Source organism: Ranitomeya imitator, chromosome 4 (genome assembly GCF_032444005.1).
Source record: "Ranitomeya imitator isolate aRanImi1 chromosome 4, aRanImi1.pri, whole genome shotgun sequence".
Classification (NCBI taxonomy): Eukaryota; Metazoa; Chordata; class Amphibia; order Anura; family Dendrobatidae; genus Ranitomeya; species Ranitomeya imitator.
Genome location: NC_091285.1, coordinates 181,608,789 through 181,629,265, shown reverse-complemented (window position 1 = coordinate 181,629,265; position 20,477 = coordinate 181,608,789). Strand labels below are relative to the sequence as shown.

Below are 20,477 nucleotides of genomic sequence, written 5' to 3'. Positions count from 1 at the left end.
ATTGAGGTCTGGACTTTGACTTTGCCATTCTAACACCTGGATACGTTTATTTGTGAACCATTCCACTGAAGATTTTGCTTTATGTTTGGGATCATTGTTGTAAGACAAATCTCTGTCCCAGTCTCGGGTCTTTTGCAAACTCCAACAGGTTTTCTTCAAGAATGGTCCTGTATTTGGCTCCATCCATCTTCCCATCAATTTTAACCATCTTCCCTGTCCCTGCTGAAGAAAAGCAGGCCCAAACCATGATGCTGCCACCACCATGTTTGACAGTGGGGATGGTTTGTTCAGGGTGATGAGCTGTGTTGCCTTTACTCCAAACATATCATTTTGCATTGTTGCCAAAAAGTTCGATTTTGGTTTCATCTGACCAGAGCACCTTCTTTCACATGTTTGGTGTGTCTCCTAGGTGGCTTGTTGCAAACTTTAAACAACACTTTTTATGGATATCTTTGAGATATCCATAAAGGCCAGATTTGTGCAGTGTACGACTGATTGTTGTCCTATGGACAGACTGTCCCACCTCAGCTGTAGATCTCTGCAGTTCATCCAGAGTGATCATGGGCCTCTTGGCTGCATTTCTGATCAGTCTTCTCCTTGTTTGAGATGAAAGTTTAGAGGGACGGCCGGGTCTTAGTAGATTTTCAGTGGTACGACACTCCTCCCATTTCAATATGATCACTTGCACAGTGCTTCTTGGGATGTTTAAAGTTTTGGAAATGATTTTGTATCCAAATCCAGCTTCAAACTTCTCCACAACAGTATCACGGACGTGCCTTTTGTGTTCCTTGGTCTTCATGATGCTCTCTGTGCTTCAAGCAGAACCCTGAGACTATCACAGAGCAGGTGCATTTATACGGAGACTTGATTACACACAGGTGGTTTATATTTATCATCATTAGGCATTTAGGACAACATTGGATCATTCAGAGATCCAAAATGAGTGAGTTTGCTGCATTGAAAGTAAAGGGGCCGAATAATATTGCAAGCCCCACTTTTCAGTTTTTGAATTTCCACAAAAATGTAAAATAACCAATAAATTTCGTTCAACTTCACAATTGTGTTCTACTTATTGATTCTTCACCAACAATTTACATTCGGTATCTTTATGTTTGAAGCTTGATATGTGGGAAAAGGTTGAAAAGTTCCAGGGGGCCTAATACTTTCGCAAGACACTGTATATACAGTATATAATTGGAAAAAAAGGTGCAGCACTAGCAGTAGCAGAGAAAAACCAAGTGTCGACAGTATCCAAACAAATAGAGGCAGCACTCCAAGGTCAAAAAAATATAAATAGTTTATTGACCAAGGCCATCCCTGACCTTCTCACCTCCAGCTGCCATGACAAAACAAACAAAAACAATAGAATTCCACACACCACTGGTCACTGTCGACCAACCATTAAATAAGAGAGGGTGGGAGGGATGTTTGCTGGTCCTGTATCCCGGATAGAAGCAGTTGCTCCACAGTACTCCTTACAAGGTACCCTAAGATACCCCACCCCCACAACATCTTACTCAATCCTAACCAAATGCCCACTGTGTGACCTATCCTTCATGTCTACATGCAAAACTAAAATGTAACCTCTCCCTGGCCTCCTACTTTCAAACCCCTGCCATGTCCAGGTCTACACTTGCTGCACCCATTCCAACCCTTTCTTAGTTAGCATGGGATATTATTAAAGTAGAGGCATCTGGAAAAGAGAATAGGTCACTACACACTTGGGAAGTAGCAGGTATTTTTTCTGTAATTTTGAAATCTAACATGAAGAACATGACAAAAATAAAAAAAAAGTAGCAAACGTGCTCAGATAACGTCTTATCCAAGCATGCTTAGGTGTTATCTGAGCTTCTGGGCGTGCTCATATATTAGGTTCATGTCCTTGCGGCTGCATGATTTGCAGCTGTTAGCCTGAATAGATGTGGGGATTGCCTGTTTGTTAGAGAATCCTCACATGTGTTGAGGCTGTCTAACAGCCACAAATCATGCAGCCGCAGGGACTCGAACATAAAATATGAGCACGCCCAGATGCTCGAATAAGACATTGTCCGAGCACGTTCGCTCTTAACTAGTAGCAAATATTGTGGTTGTCGTTGTATGACAGTATCTTTACTTAAAAAGCCATCTTCTTCTCATGGAAATTAAATTTAAAAGCCAAATAATCACCATTCTCCTAACACTTGCTATTAATCATGCTTCTGTGCAAGTCTGCTTCCTCATCAGATATAAGCCACCGACAGAGATGTCTGGCAGTGGCTCTCTCATACAGAACAAAGAGCTTGGCAGAGTGAGCATTTCTGTGTATGGGATTGTTGGGCAATATAGCTGCCAGCTCAAAGCAAACCACTGTACATCTATCTATCTATCTATCTATCTATCTATCTATCTATCTATCTATCTATCTATCTATCTATCTATCTATCATGTGTGAGTGGCTTTAAAGAATGCTTGCATTGCTTTACTTTTGATTTCTTTAATCTCTAGGAATTACAGCTACTGTATTTATTTCTAAGAAACACACACAGATTGGCGAGTTCTACCTTGACAGGTGAAGCAACGGATATGGAAGTGGTTGGTCTGCACTCTCACTACTTCTCCTTTACAGGTCTCTCTACACCGGTAGCATTGGATGGGTCCGCTGCTTCCTGATGAACTGTACGAGTTATGTGGGTAGGGCATTGCTGGAAAAAAAAAGACAAGAAAGGCTTGTTACACACAATTCCAATCACATTTTTATCAAGTTGCTCTTATTCTCTATTTAAACAGTACACATTCAATTAATGAAATAACAGCCACCAGGACTAATTTATTTATTCCTGATGCTTATATACAGTAGCACTGATATATTCCACAGCGCTGTACATAATGTCGCCATTTACGGCAAACCCTGTTACCAATGGGTCTCCCAATCTAATTTATCCATCAATCTGGTAATACACACTGGGTTAGAAGTCAATAAATCAATAAGGAAGTTATTTGGAGATTGGAAAGAAATAGGAAAACCTGAAAGAAACCTATAAAGAATCTACAAGACAACCATTCGAACCACTAAACCACCACACTGTCCTTAAAGGGAACCTGTCGTGTGAAAAAATGTGATTTACCGTAAGGTTATTAACTGCAGGTTAATACTGTTCTGAACCTGCCTGGCACACACACTTAGAGCCCCACTGCCTGGAGGAAAAGAGCTTTATTCCTCCTGGTTCAGTCACAAGGGCGGCTCCAGCGTGGGGTCAGTCACCACTCTGTGTATAGATAGAGGTGGCACTGGCTGACAACTGGCTGTAATGCTCTGCTTTCTGTCAGTCAGTGTCGGGGCCATGGTTCCCACTCTATCGTTTTTTCCCTGTGGTCCAAGGATCACATTCTAACTCACCCAAAACTAACCATTCCCTGGACAATAAGAAAAGTTCCCATTCATTGCCTAGTAGAGCAGGGGTGTCAAACTGCATTCCTCGAGGGCTGCAAACAGGTCATGTTTTCAGGATTTCCTGGTACTGCACAGGTGATAATTTAATCACCAACTCATTATTTGTGTAGGTGATTAAATTATCACCTGTGCAGTACAAGGAAATCCTGAAAACATGACCTGTTTGCAGCCCTCGAGGAATGCAGTTTGACACCCCTGTAGTAGAGGGTCTGGTATAGCACCACTGCAGCATCCAGTATCCCGCCATGATTTTGTTCTGGAGCAGAAAGGTCATGAAATAATAAAACTGAGGAATTGTCTCCCGCATTCCTACAATCCTATGGCTACATTCCTCAGTATAGTCTTCAGTGATGCTGAAGCCAAACAGCAGCTCGCTAAGAGGTTTGATTGTATTAATTTGAGCATGATGCTCTGAAGGCAGATGCTTGGTGAAAGCCTCCTATTCATGCTCTTCACATCAGATACGTCTAGATAACCTTTTCAGACACTGCGCAGACTTGCTCTACCGCTCCTGGGTTTCCAGCCATAGATATGCTGTCCTAACCTGCTATTACCTTCAGGGGCCGTGGTAACACTCAATGGCTGTTACACAGGTTGTTCCTTCGCCCTACATTATTCTGTTCACAGCCTGCCAGCACCTGCCCTTACATTCCAGAAAAGCTTTCAGAGAAAAATCGGAGATTTGGCATCACACTCACATATTAGGTTACCCAAGTATTTCAATTTTCTAATTAGTGTAAACAGGTTGAAGATAATTCCGCACACGCCAATTGTTACGCTGCAATTTTAAATCCTATAAATGATACTGTCATACACTTCACTGTGATGTCTCCAGACCAAAGTGGTCTCCAACGCTTTCAGAATTGGAATGGAAATTTATGCTGATTTCTATCTATAAAAATGCTCAGTGCATCAGAAGGATAATGATCTAAACCAATCTGCACTAGTTTTGCGTGCTAACTGGTATAAAATCAGTACATCGCTACATAATGAGGCACGGTTTCTTATTAGAGGTGCTGTTTATTGGTGCTGGGGGGTGTAACACTAGAACATATTTATTTAAAGTAAAAATGGTTAGCAAAAAAAGATGTGGCAATCACAAATGTAGCTTTATCGTTAGTACTAGTTGCCACACGGATGCAGCGCCCCCATACCTCAAGTGGGGCTCACAATGTGATTTTGATATTTCTCACAAATATACAAAAAAGGTGCTTGGAAGCTAAATTGCTTGAATACTGAAAATAGCCCAGAGAGATAGAATAACTTGGGAGGGATACATTAATGCGAATGTCGCTACATTACATTTTATTATGTTTTAGAGATCCCAGATGGAGTGAACCCGGGGGAATATACAATCTCTATGCAGTTTGTGCCCCTTAGGACCTAAGGAGTTCAAGTGAATCATAAGTTTGACAAGTATAGTTTTTAATCCTTCAATAATATTTAGAAAAAATCCCCAAATTAGTTATTTTGAATTGATTTTAAAGTATATTTTTGGTGTGTGTCGCTATGAGAAACATTGAATATTCGCTAGTTCTGAATTCTCCAAAGTGGTTCATCTTGCTATGAATAATTATTCTGTTTATAGGAGAATGGGTTATTGCTAAATAATCCAAACAATGCTGCATTTTGTATTCACATGAAATCAAAACTGTAAAGTTATGGCTTGCTTTTAGCAGACCCAGATATGATCCTTAGTCAAAATGCGGGAAATTACGGTACCTTCTTTATTAACTAGTTTGGATTTGGCTGCAGACCATACTACTCTTGATAAACTCAAATACACTAAATACTCTCATCATATCCATCAGATAATACCTTATTTTAGTCTAGGAGCACAAGCCTAAAGTACCCACACAGTGATGCATAATCATCATAATTTCTCAACATTTCAAGAGAAAACACTGTTAGACAATCCAGCCTATGACTATAGTGAGTGAGGAGACTAGTCCAGCACTTCTACTGGCTGGCTTCAGCCTGCAGCTCTCCAGGTGTGTAACGTCCCTGCCGGCATCACTGCATGGCTTTCCATCTTCCATCAGGCAGATACACCATCTTACTTACCCCTCCGGGCCATGCTGTAAGTTCTACCCTCTGCATGCTCCATGCTGTGAGCCTCATGTCTCCTGCCTGCTGTTTGAATACTTCCTGGCTGTGTGTTTAGGGGGGCGGCGCCGGCACTCCCTGATTCTTATAGAGACTGTGTGCACCTTCCTAAGGTGTCCCCAGCCAATTGCCAAGAGGTATCAGGTACTTAAGGCATCTCCACCCATAGGGAGATGCCTGAGCAACAAACTCTCTCAGTCTGCACTCTGCTACTGAATTGCCAGGTCCTGTCCTCTTTTCCGCCTCGCTTGGGGCTGCATAACCAGACACAATTCTGTGTGTCTTGTTTTCCGCCTCTCTGGGGGCTGCATACCCAGACTTGTTTCTGTACTCTTTGTGTCTTGTTTCCTGCCTCCCTGGGGGCTGCATACCCAGGCCTGAATCCTTTGTCCAGTACTTGTCCCCATGTTCATTTCTTGTACCTGTTCCTATCCTTGTCGGTTTCCTTCCCTCCTCAGCTGTGTGTAGCTTTGTGTCTGCTCTGCTTCGCTCTATGCATCCGGCTGCTCTGCTCTCCACATCCTGTGGCTCTGCTCTGCATCCCGCGGCTCCGCTTTTATCTCCATGTCCTGCGGCTCTGCTCTGCGCAACATGCAGATCTGCTCCCCGCATCCTGCGGCTCTGCTCTGCTCTCTGCATCCTGCGGTTCAGCTCTGCTCTCCGCATCCAGCGGCTCTGCTTTCTGTGTCCTGCGGTTCTGCTCTGCTCTCCACATCTTGCGGTTCTGCTTTGCTCTCGCTCCTCACCCGTGGCTCTTTGTCCCTCCAGTCTGTACTGGTTACCACCTGTTCCCTTATCCCACTCGTACCTGCTTGTGTTTCCATGCCTCCTGAAGCAGTTCCTGTCCCTCCAGTCTGAACTGGGTCCTAACAGTTCCTGTCCCTCCAGTCTGAACTGGTTCCTATCTGTTCCTTTTTCCTACCCCGTTCCGGCCCTACCCCTTACAGTCCTGATTCCTCCAGTCTGTTCCGTGTCCACCTGCCTGCTAGAATGCCAGCCGTGCCCATCTGCCTGCCAGAATGCCAGCCGTGCCCGCCTGCCTGAGTACCAGCTATGCCTGCCTGCCAGAGTGTCAGCTATGCTTGTCTGTACTTGCCCTCACCTGTCCTTAGTGTTCCGTCCCCCAGTGGGATCAGCTTCTACAGCCAGACACCGCCCTGGAGTGGTACCTGGTAGCTACCTGCCGCACAAGCCTGACCTCACCACTAGAGGCTCCAGTGAACACCAAGGTAGCTGCTTAGTCACGCCCCTCCAGGGTAGTCTGGTTTGTGGCACAGTGGGGCAACAATCCTAGCTCGCACCACCCAGTCAGGGCACAAGCGTTACAAGATGATTGACAGGTTTTTCCCACGGTGAGCGACCTGTCAATTACCTGTAGCAGAGCTGGGAGAATCCATCTTGGAGCTCTGCCAGACTAGTCTTGTCTCTGTCCCAGGCCAATTATTCCAACTATATTTTCTCTGAAACACTGACTTGATTTAGAGAAGGATTGTGCAGCCAGCCAGGGTCTGATTCATGCTTCCTTTGGTTTAGGCAGCATGAATCAAGTGATAGGATTCATTTAAAACTCCAGTAAATTCCTCTACTTTAAGCAAATTCATTAAGTAAAGAAATGTTGCCACAGTGCCTTGATTATGACTGCCACTATGCCTCATAATACGATTAGTTTAACCCCAAAATGACTGTCAGTGTGGCCCCATAATAATAACTAAACTCTAATTATAATAAAACTCACTGCTATCCTAATAATAACACAGTGACACTAAAAAAATCAAACTAATCATTATGAAAAACAAATTTTTCTTCCACGTTCCTTATTTACAAGACAAATCGCCATATAAATTAGTCCATTTGCATGCCAGTTTGTCAGTCTGCAATACTAAGAACAATGAAATAGTCTACCCAACAAGCGCAATGGACTTACCCATCATCCAGTAGCCTTGCCTTGCCTGGACTACTTGGACTTTGGCAATCTCTAGATATTCAAAGGTGCAACAACCACACACCACAAGACAGTTCCCTATTTTCCTGACAAACTGATTTCAAAATTACCCTTTAGGCATTCAGCACTACACACTTAAGGTACCGTCACACATAACGATATCGTTAATGATATCGTTGCTTTTTGTGACGTAGCAACGATATCGTTAATGAAATCGTTATGCGTGACAGCGACCAACGATCAGGCCCCTGCTGGGAGATCGTTGGTCGCTGGGGAATGATCAGGACTTTATTTCATTGCTGGATCACCCGCTGACATCGCTGAATCGGCGTGTGTGACGCCGATTCAGCGATGTCTTCACTGGTAACCAGGGTAAACATCGGGTTACTAAGCGCAGGGCCGCGCTTAGTAACCCGATGTTTACCCTGGTTACCATTGTAAAAGTAAAAAAAAAACACTACATACTTACATTCCTGTCGCTTCCCTCAGCGTCAGCTTCCCTGCGTCCCCCAGTGTCAGCGCTGGCCGGCCGTAAAGCAGAGCACAGCGGTGACGTCACCGCTCTGCTTTCCAGCCAGCGCTTACACAGTGCAGGGAAGCTGACGCTGGGGGACGCGACAGGAATGTAAGTATGTAGTGTTTTTTTTTTTACTTTTACAATGGTAACCAGGGTAAACATCGGGTTACTAAGCATGGCCCCGCGATTAGTAACCCGATGTTTACCCTGGTTACCCAGGGACTTCGGCATCGTTGGTCGCTGGAGAGTGGTCTGTGTGACAGCTCTCCAGCGACCACACAACGACTTACTAACAATCACGGCCAGGTCGTATCGCTGGTCGTGATCGTTGGTAAATCGTTAAGTGTAACGGTACCCTTAGTTCAACGAAGATGTCATCATAAAGTCAATGGAGGGATAACACTGTGATGACACAGCATTTTATCTTAATTAACCAGACATCTATCTTCAGTAAGCCAGGAGTAATTGACTGTTATCTATACAGTACAGACCAAAAGTTTGGACACACCTTCTCAGTTAAAGATTTTTCTGTATTTTCATGACTATGAAAATTGTACATTCACACTGAAGGCATCAAAACTATGAATTAACACATGTGGAATTATATACTTGACAAAAACGTGTGAAACAACTGAAATTATGTCTTATATTCTAGGTTCTTCAAAGTAGCCACCTTTTGCTTTGATGACTGATTTGCACACTCTTGGCATTCTCTTGATGAGCTTCAAGAGGTAGTCACCGGGAATGGTCTTCCAACAATCTTGAAGGAGTTCCCAGAGATGCTAAGCACTTGTTGGCCCTTTTGCTTTCACTCTGATTTCCGGCTCACCCCAAACCATCTCGATTGGGTTCAGGTCTGGTGACTGTGGAGGCCAGGTCATCTGGCATAGCACCCCATCACTCTCCTTCTTGGTCAAATAGCCCTTACAAAGCCTGGAGGTGTGTTTGGGGTCATTGTCCTGTTGAAAAATAAATGATGGTCCAACTAAACGCAAACTGGATGGAATAGCATGCCGCTGCAAGATGCTGCTGTAGCCATGCTGGTTCAGTATGCCTTCAATTTTGAATAAATCCCCAACAGTGTCACCAGCAAAGCACCCCCACACCATCACACCTCCTCCTCCATGCTTCACGGTTGGAACCAGGCATGTAGAGTCCATCCGTTCACCTTTTCTGCGTCGCACAAAGACACGGTGGTTAGAACCAAAGATCTCAAATTTGGACTCATCAGACCAAAGCACAGATTTCCACTGGTTTAATGTCCATTCCTTGTGTTCTTTAGCCCAAAAAGTCTCTTCTGCTTGTTGCCTGTCCTTAGCAGTGGTTTCCTAGCAGCTTTTTTACCATGAAGGCCTGCTGCACAAAGTCTCCTCTTAACAGTTGTTGTAGAGATGTGTCTGCTGCTAGAACTCTGTGTGGCATTGACCTGGTCTCTAATCTGAGCTGCTGTTAACCTGCGATTTCTGAGGCTGGTGACTCGGATAAACTTATCCTCAGCATCTTATGGGGCCATGTACAGCATTATATGGGGCAAATATCTGTATGGAGCATCTTATGGGGCAAATATCTGTATGGAGCATCTTATGGGGCCATGCGAAGCATTATATGGGGCAAACATCTGTATGGGGCCATGTGCAGCATTATATGGGGCAAATATCTGTAAGGAGCATCTTATGGGGCCATGTGCAGCGTTATATGGGGCAATTATCTGTATGGGGCCATGTGCAGCATTATATGGGGCAAATATCTCTATGGAGCATCTTATGGGGCAAATATCTGTATGGGGCCATGTGCAGCATTATATGGGGCAATTATCTGTATGGAGCATCTTATGGGGCCATGTGCAGCATTATATGGGGCGAATATCTGTATGGGGCCATGTGCAGCATTATATGGGGCAAATATCTGTTTGGAGCATCTTATGGGGCAAATATCTGTATGGAGCATCTTATGGGGCCATATGAAGCATTACATGGGGCAAACATCTGTATAGAGCATCTTATGGGGCAAACATCTGTATGGGGTCATGTGCAGCATTATATGGGGCAATTATCTGTATGGAGCATCTTATGGGGCCATGTGCAGCATCATATGGGGCAAATATCTGTATGGGGCCATGTGCAGCATTATATGGGCAAGTATCTGTATGGAGTATCTTATGGGGCAAATATCTGTATGGAGCATCTTATGGGGCAAATATCTGTATGGAGCATCTTATGGGGCAAATATCTGTATGGAGCATCTTATGGGGCCATGTGAAGCATTATATGGGGCAAACATCTGTATGGGGCCATGTGCAGCATTATATGGGGCAATTATCTGTATGGAGCATCTTATGGTGCCATGTGCAGCATTATATGGGGCAAATATCTGTATGGGGCCATGTGCAGCATTATATGGGTCAAATGTCTGCATGGAGCATCTTATGGGGCCATGTGCAGCATTATATGGGGCAAATATCTGTATGGAGCATCTTATGGGGCCATGTGCAGCATTATATGGGGCAAATCTCTGTATGGGGCCATGTGCAGCATTATATGGGGCAAATATCTGTATGGAGCATCTTATGGGGCCATGTGCAGCATTACATGGGGCAAATATCTGTATGGGGCCATGTGCAGCATTATATGGGGCAATTTTCTGTATGGAGCATCTTATGGGGCCATGTGCAGCATTATATGTGGCAAATATCTGTATGGGGCCATGTGCAGCATTATATGGGGCAAATATCTTTATGGAGTATCTTATGGGGCAAATATCTGTATGGAGCATCTTATGGGGCCATGTGAAGCATTATATGGGGCAATTATCTGTATGGAGCATCTTATGGGGCCATGTGCAGCATTATATGGGGCAAATATTTGTATGGGGCCATGTGCAGCATTATATGAGTCAAATATCTGTATGGAGCATCTTATGGGGCCCTGTGCAGCATTATATGGGGCAAATATCTGTATGGAGCATCTTATGGGGCCATGTGCAGCATTATATGGGGCAAATCTCTGTATGGGGCCATGTGCAGCATTATATGGGGCAAATATCTGTATGGAGCATCTTATGGGGCCATGTGCAGCATTATATGGGGCAAATATCTGTATGGGGCCATGTGCAGCATTATATGGGTCAAATGTCTGCATTGAGCATCTTATGGGGCCAGGTGCAGCATTATATGGGGTAAATATCTGTATGGAGCATCTTAGGGGGCCATGTGCAGCATTATATGGGGCAAATCTCTGTATGGGGCCATGTGCAGCATTATATGGGGCAAATATCTGTATGGAGCATCTTATGGGGCCATGTGCAGCATTATATGGGGCAAATCTCTGTATGGGGCCATGTGCAGCATTATATGGGGCAAATATCTGTATGGAGCATCTTATGGGGCCATGTGCAGCATTACATGGGGCAAATATCTGTATGGGGCCATGTGCAGCATTATATGGGGCAATTTTCTGTATGGAGCATCTTATGGGGCCATGTGCAGCATTATATGTGGCAAATATCTGTATGGGGCCATGTGCAGCATTATATGGGGCAAATATCTTTATGGAGTATCTTATGGGGCAAATATCTGTATGGAGCATCTTATGGGGCCATGTGAAGCATTATATGGGGCAATTATCTGTATGGAGCATCTTATGGGGCCATGTGCAGCATTATATGGGGCAAATATTTGTATGGGGCCATGTGCAGCATTATATGAGTCAAATATCTGTATGGAGCATCTTATGGGGCCCTGTGCAGCATTATATGGGGCAAATATCTGTATGGAGCATCTTATGGGGCCATGTGCAGCATTATATGGGGCAAATCTCTGTATGGGGCCATGTGCAGCATTATATGGGGCAAATATCTGTATGGAGCATCTTATGGGGCCATGTGCAGCATTATATGGGGCAAATATCTGTATGCAGCATCTTATGGGGCAAATATCTGTATGGAGTATCTTATGGGGCCATGTGAAGCATTATATGGGGCAAACATCTGTATGGGGCCATGTGCAGCATTATATGGGGCAATTATCTGTATTGAGCATCTTATGGGGCCATGTGCAGCGTTATATGGGGCAATTATCTGTATGGAGCATCTTATGGGGCCATGTTCAGCATTATATGGGGCAAATATCTGTATGGGGCCATGTGCAGCATTATATGGGTCAAATATCTGTATGGAGCATCTTATGGGGCCATGTGCAGCATTATATGGGGCAAATATCTGTATGGAGCATCTTATGGGGCCATGTGCAGCATTATATGGGGCAAATATCTGTATGGAGCATCTTATGGGGCCATGTGCAGCATTATATGGGGCAAATTTCTGTATGGAGAATTTTATGGTGCAATGTGCAACATTATATGGGGCAAATATCTGTATGGAGCATTTTATGGGGCTATGTGCAGCATTATATGGGGCAATTATCTGTATGGAGCATCTTATGGGGCCATGTGCAGCATTATATGGGGCAAATATCTGTATGGGGCCATGTGCAGCATTATATGGGGCAAATATCTCTATGGAGCATCTTATGGGGCCTTAATCCACGTTTGTGCAGCACTATATGGGGCAAATGTGTCTATGGAGCATCTTATGGGGCCATAATCAGCATTTGTGCAGCATTGTATGGGGCAAATGTCTGTATGGAGCATCTTATGGGGTCATAATCAACATTTGTGCAGCATTATATGGGGCATATTTTAATATGGAGCATCTTATGGAGGCCATCATAAACTGTATGGAGCATTATATGGGGCGTATTTTGTATGGGGCATCTTATGGGGCCATCATGAACTGTATAGAGCATTATATGGGGCTCCTGATTCAATATGGATATTCAAAAACACTTAAACTACTGATGTCTCAATTAATTTTACTTTTATTGGTATCTATTTTTATTTTTTACATTGGCCGGTAGCTGCTGCATTTCCCACCCTAGGCTTATACTCGAGTCATTAAGTTTTCCCAGTTTTTTTGTGGCAAAATTAGGGGGGTCGGCTTATACTCGGGTCGGCTTATACTCGAGTATATACGGTAATTCCACATGTGTTAATTCAGAGTTTTGATGCCTTCAGTGTGAATGTACAATTTTCATAGTCATGAAAATACAGAAAAATCTTTAAATGAGAGGGTGTATCCAAACTTTTGGTCTGTACTGTATGCTGAGTTTTGAATTTATGTGTTTCTTTCTGGTTAGTCAAGAAAACACCGACTTTTGTTCGTATAAGTATGTAATATTGACTTGTAAGTTGACATTGGATGTAACATATTGTGATGTTATCCTGGATGACTACAAACCTGTCCATTTATAATGACCACGAACAAGATAAAGATCCCCAATTCACATCAGGACTACAAGATCCCAAGTACCTTCAGCTGCATCACATCTAATGTGGTGTACTTAATTATTTGTACTAAATGTCCAACTGGGGGTCTGTATGTTGGGGAGATAGGGCAAAAACTGAGAACAAGGATAAATTCTCACCACCATACAATAAAAGAAAAAAGAATGGATCTACCTGTGGCCAAACCACGGACCTGGAATTACTTTTATTGAAAGGTAGCTTCAAATCTCAGAGAGACAGGAGATTCTGGGAGTATAACGTTATGACGACCTTTGACACAGGAATGAATGTGTCGCATGGATTTATGTCTTTTTACATCAATTAAGGAATTTGCACTTCAGACCATGTGGGGGTCATCATAACAGAACCAGACCCCAATCAGAGGACAATAAAACATTCACTCCTAATCTAGGAACTTTCCAATATTTATGGACACAACTGTTTATCACTTATCACTCTCCCATAATGACAGTTCTGAGCAGTGTTGTGTATAAATATGTGATTCTTCAGAATTTGCTTTAGCCTATGCCTTATGAAGAGACCTGTGTAGTCTCGAAAGCTTGCAATTTGTTACCATCTTTTCAGTTAGCCATTATTAATAAAGTAACACAGTACACCCACCGTAGGTTTAAAATAATTTTCCTATCCCTTTAAAGGGGAATATATAGATTAGAAATAAAAGAATATAATATACCACCAGGGTGCGCTGTGCCCGATTGTAGTGAACACAGTTAATGGCAGTTAGCCATTAAAAGGTATCAACCACTGAGGACTCTCAATTCTAAATATTTTTTTACAAAGCCAGAAAAATTGAACAATGATGTTTGCTGATATGTTGATTACACATTCCAAGCCAGTTAGCTTGTTGACTTGCAAAACACAGGAGGAAAAAGTATGTAAATAGATTAAATAATTAAACAATGTGAGTTGATCTCGTCACAATTCATCCCCTTTACCTCTGGATGATGGCTTGAAGGACAGTTGTTAACTATAAAAAGAGGATATATGAGTCTCTGTAAGATATACCTCCAGATACAGAGAGTCAGCCAAGACATCCAGACATCCAAAGAACCAGAGGCTCTTTACAAGACAGCAGCCAAGACATCATGGCTCCATCATGAGGGACACAGATTTGTCATTGTACAGGATGCCAGCTTATTGACCATCACTGAACCCATGGATACATTTGTGGTAGTAAGGATCTGAACTACCGGTAACCTGAACCCCATGGATACATTTGGGAAAGCCAGGAATGGGACCCATCCACCTGGTGGTCTCCCTCACTGAACTGTAAGATATCTGGTCCTGACAAACCAGCAACATCGGTTACATGAGGCCTACACACCCAGCCAAGAACTCCACCTTCATGTAATGTGCTGGGGCGCAAGAGACGTGTACCTCACCCACGGCTCACGCCCCACGCCATGTTCCAAATATTCAAAATAATGTGAAAAAAGCAACACTGTCTGCACTAAAGGAGTTTTTCCCATTAAAATCAACCGGAAACTTATTCAAAGAATATTTGATGCTTTTTTATGTTAATTTAGAAGCTGAAGCCATTTCTAAATCCTCATCAGAAACCTGTGAACAAAACATTAGAGGGCTGATTTTTAGAGGTAAGAGTCATGTAAGTAGAATTTGTACCTACTAGACATTTATAGATTTCCGATACACCATGAATATCACAGAAAGTAATACACCTTTAATCTTTCGTGCAGCCCTCGGATTGGTTCAATATGACAATGTGGACCTAGGACCAAAAAAAAGTCGTGCACCCCTGATCTTTGATATATAGCCTACAAACAACAGGCAACAGTATATATACTGGAATGGTTAACAGAGCGCATCTGAACACTGGTATTCCTATATTATATAACCTCTCTGTTTCAGTGTTATGCTGATGAATTAGAACTGCACAAGTTTCCAGGGATTTGATTTTTTTCCTGTTCTTTTATTTTTTTTTTTGCTACATTAATATATTTACAAGCCCTTTGTTGCTAAGGAACTCTAAGTTGTCCCTACCAACCATCGTTAGACTCCCAGGAGGCACAAAAAAGATGATGAGTACCAGAGAGAAGAGACAAGGATACGGGTAGAGATGAGCACAGAGCTAGCAACAAAAGCTTTCTGTATTCAATTATTACCTGTCCACCCAAACATGGAGGAATAACTGATGATTTTAGATCTATGAATCTGAAATATGCTTTGGTTTGTGAGCGCATTTACGCAGCAATCTACTATGTGCTCAGATGTAGCGTAAAAGGATCAAGAGAAGCTCATTACAGCATTTAATCCACTAATGTAAACAAGCATGACAAATATCCCTCATGGCAAGGAAAGCGGGCAACGGGGAAGGGCCAGATCTGTGCAATTACAATGCTGAAATTTCTCGCTTAACCATTTTGATGATAGAAAAGATATCTAATTTGAAATGAGAACACTTATTGATTTCTGTCATTTGGCTTTGGTTTATGTAATTGCAAGCAAAAATTTGCATCAGCCAAATGATTCACTGACCGCCGCCATCTTTGTACAGGAGGAGCGCATGCGCAGTTTTAATGTGACCGCCGCTATCTGTCTGCACAAAGATGTCGGCGGTCTGATTTACTGTGCCTGCGCGAATTACGCGCAGGTGCAGTGAATCATTGGCTGATCACGGCGACAGATGCGCGACATGTCTACAGGCAGATGAAGCTGGTCACATTATAGGAGTTTTCCCACGAACGAAAGTTCATTTTAAAAATAGTCTGTGTCTGACCGTGTACGGAGCATACCACATCTCCTGGGCAGGGGAGGAAGCAAAAGATAATACTGACATTACAGCAGGGGATCACAGGGGATTCATTTTGTGAGGTAAAATATTTCACCGACTGTTTTAAAAAAATATTTTACCTCACAAAGTGAATCCTCTGCGATCTCCTGCTGTAATGTCAGTATTGTCGTTTGTTTCCTCCCCTGCCCAGGAGCTGTGGTATGTTCGGTACACAGTCAGACACAGACAATTTTTAAAATTAACTTCTGTTCATAGGAAAATCCCTTTAACAAGCAAATCTCAACGCCAACATGGCTCCTCATAAAAAGTAGGCCAATGACAATGAAAGGAAAGCAGCAAAGGCACAACGTCGAAGACAACAAAGGGCAAATGAGACTCTTGAAGAGCAATAGCATCGCTGGGACAAAAACAATGCATATAAGCGTAGGCGTCAAGCACATGAGTCCCCTGATGTAAAAGTCATTAGATTATCACAGGATGCTATTAGGCAACATCAGCGCCGCATGCCTGCCCCCATCGTGACATTAACACCCTCCCGATGCGATAGCATCGAGCTTCCATCTAGTGTAGAAATAAATGTATAACTTTATGTAGAAGATACTGAGTGCCTGGTTCGGTTAAAGGCATTGTTGTAATGACACACACTGTGTGTCACCTGTGGAACCTAGTGGCGCTTGCAGAGGGCCCGGAACCGAGTACAGGGCGTGTGAGAGCTAAAGCATGCAGTGTGCACAAGACCTGACACCAAACATTCACATGATCGCAGGGGGCGGAGCTACCGTGCGTGAGGATGGGGAAGCAACTGAGAGCATGGAATACGGGGCACAAAACGTAAACGTAGTCAAATGGAGAGCCGAGGTTCAAAGCCAAACGAGAGCAAGGTACTTAGGGATGAGACAGCGAGTGAACCGAGATGAGCCAAGGGGTCAGAGAACCAGGAAGGACAGGGTAGTACAGAGCAGAACACAGAGCCAGAAGTCAGGGAACGAACCGGGTCATACACAGAAAAGCTCACGTGCACAACGATTACAGATTAGTAATCTGGGTCAGCAATCCGTAGCTGAGTAAACGGAAGTATCACCGACACTGGACCCAGGAACTACCAGCATTAAATAGCTGCCCGAGAACTAAAGAGAGGTGAAGTATCGTAACCCTGACCTGACCAGGACAGAGCCAGATCCACCCCGTCCTGAGTCATGACAGTTGTCTTTCTGAAAATCTCAGGCCCAAAATGCAATTTCTAATAAAAAAAATCAAATAAACCACGCTCTACTCACCCTCTGCTGGTCCAGAGCTATGTATTCGCCACTGCTTCTGATTTCTGATACTGGCTGCAGTGCTGATGTCAACCACGACATCCAGTCACTGTGCTCACAAATTGGCTGTTGCGCTGTCGACATGACGTTAGCGCTGCAGCCAAAATCAGACAGAGCAGTGACGGAAGACTTGGTTGGACGAGGGGATGGTGAAAAAGTAAAGGAAATGCAGAGAACTGAGGTAGAATTATTCATATTATTTAGTCCTCTTCACACTGTTTGGGACATTTGGAAGAATGATGGTCCAGAGAAGAAAAGGTGAGAGGACAACCATGAGCCAGTGTCATGACAACAGTAAAACATCCTTAGATTATGTAGGGTTGTTTTTCATCCAAGGGAGTGGGCTCATGCAATTTTACCTAAGAACTCTGCCATCAATAAAGAATGGCATCTAAATATCCTCCAAGAGCAACTTCTCACAATAATCCAGGAGCAATTTGGTGATGAACAATGCTTTTTCCAGCATGACGTGATGAAGCAACATGTCATAAGCAAAAGCTAAAAACTAGGTGGCTCAGTGAACACAACATTAAAATTTGGGGTTTAGGACCAGGAAATTACTCAGATTTCATTACTCTGGAGATCCTGTGGTCAATCCTCAAAAAGCAGGTGGACGAACAAAAACACAAATTATGATAAACACCAAGCACTGAGTAGACAATAATGGATTGCTATCAGTCCGGATTTGGCCCAGAAGCTGATGGCCAAATGAAAAGGCAAATTGCAGAAGTCTAGAAAAATAAAGGTCAATGCTGTAAATATTGAGTTTTTGTACAGTATATGATGTATTTGCCAGCAAAAGTTTAACAACCAATGAAATTCTTATAACTGTACTTCAGTAACCAGAGAAACATCTCAGTAAAATTTCTAAAAAAACATTAGAAGCCGCCGACTATGGAAAGCAAAATTTGTGTCAGCCTCCAAACTTTTGGCCACGACTGTGATTTCTGCCTGGCACACATTGTACAAGTAACAGTTTTGGGTTTAGGTAAAATAGACTTTATCACATGAAAAAATTGCAAAACCGTGTACCTAAAGCAAAATAAACTGGTCCATAAAAAGATAAAGATAAAGAAAATTCCTACTTAAATGAAAGAATAAAACCCAGATAAGCACTAGCATCATTTGGTCCGGTCTTGTCAATACTATCTTCAAATTGCACAAAATGACCTCAGGCTGGGTTCACATTGCGTTAATAGCAGCCCGTTCAACACATACGTGAACGGGCTACTGTTAACGCAAGTGCCGGTATTGGCACCGCGCTAGCGCAGATAGAACATCTGCTAGCTCTATCTGTGCTAGCAGTGACGGACCCGGAAACACTGCAGCCCATATCTCGGGGTCCGTCACTCAATGACGGCACATCGCTAGCGCACGCCCATACTGGGCGTGCGCTAGCAATGCGTCTGACATTGGAGTTAATGGCGGCGTTACCGTACTACGTTACCACCGCGTTATGCAGCGGTGTAACGTAGTCTGTCTAACCGACGCCATTAACGCAATGTGAACCTAGCCTAAGACTCCAAAGGGGGCATTGATCAGAATCTAGGGCACATACTGTACATACAGTTAGGGCCAGAAATATTTGGACAGTGACACAAGTTTTGTTATTTTAGCTGTTTACAAAAACATGTTCAGAAATACAATTATATATATAATATGGGCTGAAAGTGCACACTCCCAGCTGCAATATGATAGTTTCCACATCCAAATCGGAGAAAGGGTTTAGGAATCATAGCTCTGTAATGCATAGCGTCCTCTTTTTCAAGGGACCAAAAGTAATTGGACAATGGACTCTAAGGGCTGCAATTATCTCTGAAGGCGTCTCCCTCGTTAACCTGTAATCAATGAAGTAGTTAAAAGGTCAGGGGTGGATTCCAGGTGTGTGGTTTTGCATTTGGAAGCTGTTGCTGTGAGCAGACAACATGCGGTCAAAGGAACTCTCAATTGAGGTGAAGCAGAACATCCTGAGGCTGAAAAAAAAGAAAAAATCCATCAGAGAGATAGCAGACATGCTTGGAGTAGCAAAATCAACAGTTGGGTACATTCTGAGAAAAAAGGAATTGACTGGTGAGCTTGGGAACTCAAAAAGGCCTGGGCGTCCACGGATGACAACAGTGGTGGATGATCGCCGCATACTTAATTTGGTGAAGAAGAACCCGTTCACAACATCAACTGAAGTCCAGAACACTCTCAGTGAAGTAGGTGTATCTGTCTCTAAGTCAACAGTAAAGAGAAGACTCCATGACAGTAAATACAAAGGGTTCACATCTAGATGCAAACCATTCATCAATACCAAAAATAGACAGGCCAGAGTTAAATTTGCAGAAAAACACCTCAAGAAGCCAGCTCAGTTCTGGAAAAGTATTCTATGGACAGATGAGACAAAGATCAACCTGTACCAGAATGATGGGAAGAAAAAAGTTTGGAGAAGAAAGGGAACGGCACATGATCCAAGGCACACCACATCCTCTGTAAAACATGGTGGAGGCAACGTGATGGCATGGGCATGCATGGCTTTCAATGGCACTGGGTCACTTGTGTTTATTGATGACATAAGAGCAGACAAGAGTAGCCGGATGAATTCTGAAGTGTACCGAGATATACTTTCAGCCCAGATTCAGCCAAATGCTGCAAAGTTGATTGGACGGCGCTTCATAGTACAGATGGACAATGACCCCAAGCATACAGCCAAAGCTACCCAGGAGTTCATGAGTGCCAAAAAGTGGAACATTCTGCAATGGCCAAGTCAATCTCCAGATCTAAACCCAATTGAGCATGCATTTCACTTGCTCAAATCCAGACTTAAGACGGAAAGACCCACAAACAAGCAAGACCTGAAGGCTGCGGCTGTAAAGGCCTGGCAAAGCATTAAGAAGGAGGAAACCCAGCGTTTGGTGATGTCCATGGGTTCCAGACTTAAGGCAGTGATTGCCTACAAAGGATTTGCAACAAAATATTGAAAATAAAAATATTTTGTTTGGGTTATGTTTATTTGTCCAATTACTTTTGACCTCCTAAAATGTGGAGTGTTTGTAAAGAAATGTGTACAAT

General features: G+C 43.3%; 1 protein-coding gene across 5 annotated transcripts in view; it reads right to left on the bottom strand.

Moving 5' to 3' along the window:
- Nucleotides 1-20,477, bottom strand: part of ABLIM3 (actin binding LIM protein family member 3) — a 252,165-nt gene that overhangs the window by 93,449 nt on the left and 138,239 nt on the right. For all 5 annotated transcript variants that reach the window (XM_069764137.1, XM_069764136.1, XM_069764140.1 and 2 more), the window contains exon 2: nucleotides 2,541-2,681. In XM_069764137.1, coding sequence (XP_069620238.1) covers nucleotides 2,541-2,681 — 141 coding nt within the window. The remainder of the gene's footprint in view (nucleotides 1-2,540; nucleotides 2,682-20,477) is intronic.